Below are 6,723 nucleotides of genomic sequence, written 5' to 3' on the forward strand. Positions count from 1 at the left end.
GTTAGAGGTATGTCGATTGCGAGACCTAAGTGCTCGACTTACGGGTAAAGAACATACAAGGCTTTTTTTTTGTTTTAGATGGTGGAGTAGTGATGAATTTTGTTGGAGGCTGATTGCAAAGCCTAAGCATTCAAACTATGGAAGGGATGTGGAAACCCTAAAGAAAGAAGTTCAATGAATTGTTTTGAAAAATAGTTTGACGTTAGATAAAACTTTGTTTTTTCTTTGTTTTTGAAATTGTTTTCAATTTGTTTGGTTTTATCTTTTTCAACATACAAGGCATACAAGTCATACAAGCAAGAAAACAATAAATTCTAAGCTATTACATGTCCTTTGGGGAGGGGAGCATTTTGACTCACCTTGGGGGGGGGGGGGTGTTTTATCATCATTTTAGGAACAAGAATTAAAAGGAATTATTCTAAGAAGGGTTAAATACGTTTTTAGTCCTTATAAATATGCGACCCTGCATTTTTAGTCCCTATAAAATTTTCCTTCAATGAATGGTCCTTATAAAATTATTATGCATCTAGTTTCAGTCCCTACTGTCAAACCAATGTCTATTTTAGGATGGCTATTTTGCAGACATGTTCATAATGTTTTAAAAAGTTCCTGAAAAAAAAAAGAAATTCAAAATTTAATTTCTAAGTTGAGATTTTCATTACTTTTATCATTATTTTTTGAAATTTGAAAAATTCATATTTAATTCTTCTCGTTTTAAAAAATTCTAAAACTTGGTAAATAAATATTTTACAGTATTCTAAACATATATAATAAAAATTATTCAAAAATTTAAAAATTAAAGGGTAATTAAATAGTTTTTAAAATTTTAGAAAATAGCAGGGACTGAAATTGCATGCATAAAAATTTTAGAAGTACCATTTATTGAAGGAAAATTTTATAAAGACTAAAAATGCAGGGCCACATATTTATAGGGACTAAAAACGTATTTAACCCTTCTAACAATCAAGATCAAACATTCATCTATTTATCATGCTCAAAATTTAAGCCATGCTCAAAATTTAAGCCAAATGACCAAAATAAATGCCTCAAAATTAAGGCAACAATTGATACTAAAATAGTGCCGAAAAATGACCAAAAGTAAGATGCAAACATGATTGAGAATGGTGCAACATTAAAGTGCTAAAAGAACCTAAAAAGAGTTCAAAATTTCTAATAAAAAATTAGCCAAGAAGAACTTAACTAAATTAAAATATTTTTGTATTATTATGTGGAGAGAAAAAAATGCAATTAAAATTGACCAAGAAATTATCAAGAGTCTCTAAGGACTTCTAAAAAAATCTAGAAAACAAAGTTTTATTTTAATTATTGTAACAAAGCTTCTAAAATGGATCAGGGGTGAATCTTGGGCACCATTTAGCATCACTAGCCTCGTATCAATCCCTTCTCTCCATATCTCCACTTAATTTTCTCAGATTTACTCGTATAATCCCTAAATTCAAGCCTTACAGAAAACCTAAAAACCCTAATACACAAATTAAGTGTTGATGATTCAAGTTACCAATCAACAAGCATGGGGAAACGTTCAGGGAGTGTTAATCTGTGGTATGGCGTCCAGAAAAGCGAAAAAGATGATGGAATCACCTACCTCGCGGTGACGAATGTGTGCTCCTGACGAAGATCACGAACTCAGGTATCTTTTACCATAACTAAGAACTAACTCATGTGAGTAATATTGAATTATTTCATCTCTCAAAAGTTTGAAACCACCCAGCTAAACCGAAATCAGATAAAACCGTAATCCGACTTAATCGAAAACTAAAACGGACGGAAATGGTCTCTTAACTTCCACCCGTGGTTTTCTTCGGATGAACGATTTGTAATCTGAAACCGATCCTAACCGATCGATATCCAGCCCTAAAAACCACAATGCTATCCTAGTTTTGCTATTAGAGAACTAGGGAAAGCTAGTCTAGTTTCTCCTGGTTGACGTAGCGATTTTCAAAACCGATATGCTATCACGCTATCCTCACTATTTGACAACACTGAGTTGACTACAGTGTTATTATGTATATTGAGAATTATGACTTATAGGATGCGTTGCATAGATACGGGTGCGTACTCAGTATTTAATACGGGTACCGGTATGAAGTATGGTGTTTTTAAAAAAACAAGGTACGTTATTATAATTTTTTAAAATATAATTATATAAATAACAAAAGAATTAAATTATTTAAATAGTAAAAAAACATTAATATTAAAAAATCATTTACTTAAAAAAAATTAATATTTACTCAACAACACACAACACAGATAAATCATACTTAAAAAGTATCAATAATTCCTTAGTCTTCATTGGAATGACTGTATTTGTTTTCAATGAGTGAATAAATTCATATGTGTTCCAACTATTCTCAGCAAAAGATGAAAAACTTTGGGATGAAAGAAATTTCAATGCAATAGATTGATTTTCCTTTCACTTTATTTAATTTATAAATAAAATAAATAACCTAATTTTTATACAGTAAAAAAAAAGTTCAATTTATATCATCCAAAAAAAATTAAAAATGTTTGGTATACGGTACCAAATGTGTACCGGTTAGTGTACCAACATAAAAATAAAGTTAAAAAAATTAGTATGGCTTCGGTGCATACCATATGCGTATTGGTATCCGGTACGTATCCGGTATCGGTACTCTATCTAAAATGGAATAGCCGTGCTTGACAGCTTATGTGTTTTTAATGTTATATTTTATACTATAAGGCAAGCCTGCGGATCATCACAAGTTTTTGTAAACTCTCGAGTTGACTGCCGTGCAAGTAGTCTGTTATCTTTTAAGGAAAATTTAAATTAAAGAATTATTGGTTGCAAGCTTAACATATTATGCAACTTTGAAAAGGAAAGACATAATGGTTAAATTAGAGAATTGCCATAATGTAATATGCGATACGGTATGAATTAAATAAAATGAATTATTTTGCATAAAAGCTTGACAAAAAAAGGGCATCTCATGAAAGAAAAGGTTAAGCTTTTAAAATAGTAGATTCAATAAAATAGTACCAATAAACAATAAATAACGAGTAAAACATGGTTTTAAATTGTGGTTGCGAACACGGATACGGCTGCGGGTGATGCAATTGCGGTCGTTGTGGTTGCTGCGATGCGTATTGTGGCCGTTGCAACGTGAATTTTGATTGAGAAAAGCTTGAAATACACCGTTTAAAAACACTTACTGTAAGGTTTTTCAAAACTAAATTAAGTTTTGAGTTCTAAATTTTAAATTTTGATGAAAATACTTGGAAAAAAAACTTGTGCGAAGTTGTCTGATGCGGTTCCTAATGTAGGATGCATGATTTTAAATCACACTGCAGTTGCGGTCCAATGCGGTTGCAGTGATTATCACATCAGCAATATTGCAGCTGCGGACTGCAATTTAAAACCATGCCGTAAACACTACCAACTAACTTTTAAAAGAAAAACAACAAGCAAATATATCTGGATGTTCAAAGCCGATTAAACGGCATGAAAGGTTTATATATTAAACGGCATAAACTGTCAGATTGACTTAATTCATCATTTATAAAGAGTTATTCAAGGTGTAAGTATGTTAAATTTGACATCTGGTGTCAACGGATGCACATTTAACGACATAAGTGTATTTCTTTTTAAATACATGCTAAATTGATTTATTTTTTTAATTTTAACTGTGAAACGTCCTTGAATTTCTAGCATATAAGGAAAATAATTAGAGACACCAATATTTTACCGCTTACTTAAAAAAGGTCATTGTTCCCTTAAGATATAAAAATCTAAAAATAAAATAAAATTCCCATTAACATAATCAATCCAACACCGGATTTGTATCGATTAAAATCAAAAGTTTGCGGCTCCAGGTTTGTGACGACTTGGCTTACAAAGGTCTTAGGTACAAGATCTATTATGGGAATGGGATAAAGAATCGCAAGAGACGCGATTAAAATCAGAAGTTTGCGGCTCCAAATTTGTGATGACTTGGCTTTTAGAGGCCTCTGGTAGAAGATTTATTATGGGAATGAGAATAAGAATCGCAAGAGACACCATGGAGAATGGTCTTTGTTTCTTTGTTGCTGCGTGAAGGCTGCTGCATCGAATGAACAAAATGAACGGAGGCAAGAGTGAGATAGAGCGGCATGTGAGTTCTTAAAGTGATGTTTTAATCTAAACCATACATTTAGATTTAACGGTTAGGATTTCTTCTTCTCATTCTCATATAAAAAATGCATTCTCACTTGATAATAATCAGTTAGCAAAGCAGGCAATAAGATATTAAACACATCGCGACAATATTCAAAGTCATGATAAATACGTCACTTTCAATCATTTGAGGTACATCTCGCTATAATGCAGACCAACATGCATAGTAGTTTTAATGAGTAATACGTTTAAAGCATGCATGAAAGTAAAGTACGATGAGATCACATGCAAGATAAGGTAAAAATAAACAAGCAAATGAAAGGAGTTGACTTTACCTTAATGTATGGCGCCCAAAATATTCAATTACATATAGCGAGCTTACCAGTCAACTCGTCATCAGTTACTCCATAATCAAGGCTGAACTCTCTCATTGGAGGGATGTTCTCCATTGCAAATAGCATAAGGTGAGGGAACATCAAATTATTGTGATCATATAGAACTAACTGAACCAACACATTGGGAGTTGAGCTATGACTCATGTAGCAAGCAACATTCCTCATTTTTGACACATCCAGGGCAAAATTTAAAGGAGGAACTGATGGATACGTCGGACGCTTATAACTAGGGTTTACCAGAGATAAATCACCTCATTCTTCCCACCTATTTGAAAACCGATTCGGATATATCAATGAATCACCATTCATGATCAAAATTTGTGCTTGCTCCCTTGTCAAAACAACCCCGGTGTATTCACAGATAAAAGCGCCAGCTTGAATAAGGTCTAAAGACCTGACTCCCCAACCAGTCTCCTTAGATCTAAACACTTCCAACCTATTTTTCAGCCCTTTTTGTGTAACACGATTACGACAATGAGGCGGGCATCTACAAAAAGGACCGCATTCAAAGACTAATGGTCTTCCTTTCAAGAGAAGCCCACTTTGACTATAAGGAAACTCATTTCCATTCTTCTTGAAACAAAAGCATCCTTCGACGCAACCATTCACACACTCACAACCCGTCACCCTCCCACTGTGATGAAACACAAACTGCGGAAAAGTAGACCTTGGAAGATACTGAAAACACATCGGATCATTAATCCTATCAATATCATTAAAAAGCCTCACACTAACGTTTTCGCTCCGATTCGAAATATCAAGAGAAAAAACCCACATAGGTTTAAAAAACAAAGGATCCCTCCTCAGCATTAGAGCATCCTTAAGAATCACACTACGCATCTTAGCTTGACCATCAATCCTCCATAACTTAAACTTATAAACACCAAAACCAGACTTACCAACATCAAACCAATATTCAACAATCCTATACAAGCCATCATACACATAAACCTTACCAGAAGCAGAAGATGAACCCTCAACCCGAACACCGCGAATAACCCTAACTTCAATCCCATAATGCATACTTCTCTCCATCGCAAGGTTCCCGCCTTCCAACTTTTGATGAAAAACCTGCCTCGAATTCTTATCCTGACCACCATGACCAGAATAAATAATATCATCGCCTTGATCGACGTCATCCTCATATCCACCAGAAACAATCACACTAGTAGCAATCGGTTCGCCATTCCAACTCATACTACCAGGCAAATAATCAATCCCGGCTTGCGGTTGACCATGTAAACCAATCACAACTAACTCCATTCTATAAAGAAACACATCACCTATAAAAATACCCGGAATCGGACCAACAATTCTCTTATCACGATTCAGCCACAAATCGCTGGTCCTCATCAAGGAAGAGGCTTTAAGATCGTTTCTCAGTCTACGAACATCACCTCTCTTCTCCTCTTTAATCAAAGCCGAAACGCGAAGCGAATCATAAACCATCCTCGTCCTTCTCACCATGTCCCGAAACTGACGCTGGTCCGCTAAATCAAGATCCGCCACACGAACAAGCTCCTTATGACGCCGTTGAATCCTCTGCGCCGCAACTTCGCCATCCCCCGGAGCATTGTTGTCATAACTCTGACGCACCTCGGGAACCAGAACCGGAAGCGGAACGATGGCGCGTGAATTAGGATCATAAGCATCATCAATAACATCAACGATGTCGTTTTCGAGTTGTTGAATACCTGTAGTGAGCCCGGTTTGGTAAGCCTCTGAGATAAGGTTAAAGTTGGAAAACCCTTCGGATAGGATTTGTTCTTCATCAATATCATCAAGGTTAAGATTTAGGTTAAGATTGAGGTTCAGAACATCATTCAGGTTTGGTTCTTGCTGTGGTTGTTGTTGTTGATGTTGTTCCTGTTGAGGTGGTTCGTCACAAGGCTCTTGCTTCGGAGTTAGCAATGGAGCTGAGCCAGAGAAGCCAGGTGGAGGTGTAGTAAGGTCAGGGTTTTGAGAATCCATGTTGTTGTTGTTGTTTTTATTGGTTTTTTTAAGCTACGAAGTGAAGAAAAAATGAAAATATATGAATTACAAACATTGGATTTCAAAGAACATGAAATGAAAATGGAAATGGAAGAGACAAGACAATTGGTATTTATAATGGTGTTGTCGTGTTTGAGTTACCAAGTTGTGATGTTGTTTAAGGTTATTTTTTCTCAAGTAGGAAAAATATTATGATGAGAGATG

General features: G+C 35.0%; 1 protein-coding gene across 1 annotated transcript; it reads right to left on the reverse strand.

Annotated features, from left to right (window-relative positions):
- Positions 1-3,704: 3,704 nt before the first annotated feature.
- Positions 3,705-6,723, reverse strand: LOC131595695 (histone-lysine N-methyltransferase family member SUVH9-like). Its single transcript, XM_058868129.1, has 2 exons — positions 4,468-6,723; positions 3,705-4,079 (listed from the first exon to the last, which is right to left on the reverse strand). The coding sequence occupies exon 1, from the start codon at positions 6,496-6,498 to the stop codon at positions 4,780-4,782; it is 1,719 nt and encodes a 572-aa protein (XP_058724112.1). The 5' UTR covers positions 6,499-6,723; the 3' UTR covers positions 3,705-4,079; positions 4,468-4,779.

The sequence above is a fragment of the Vicia villosa genome, linkage group LG4 (assembly GCF_029867415.1).
Source record: "Vicia villosa cultivar HV-30 ecotype Madison, WI linkage group LG4, Vvil1.0, whole genome shotgun sequence".
In the NCBI taxonomy this organism is placed as follows: domain Eukaryota; kingdom Viridiplantae; phylum Streptophyta; class Magnoliopsida; order Fabales; family Fabaceae; genus Vicia; species Vicia villosa.

What these genes read in the sequence shown, in the direction of transcription:
- LOC131595695 (XM_058868129.1), bottom strand. Translation starts at nt 6,498, where the DNA reads ATGGATTCTCAAAACCCTGACCTTACTACACCTCCACCTGGCTTCTCT.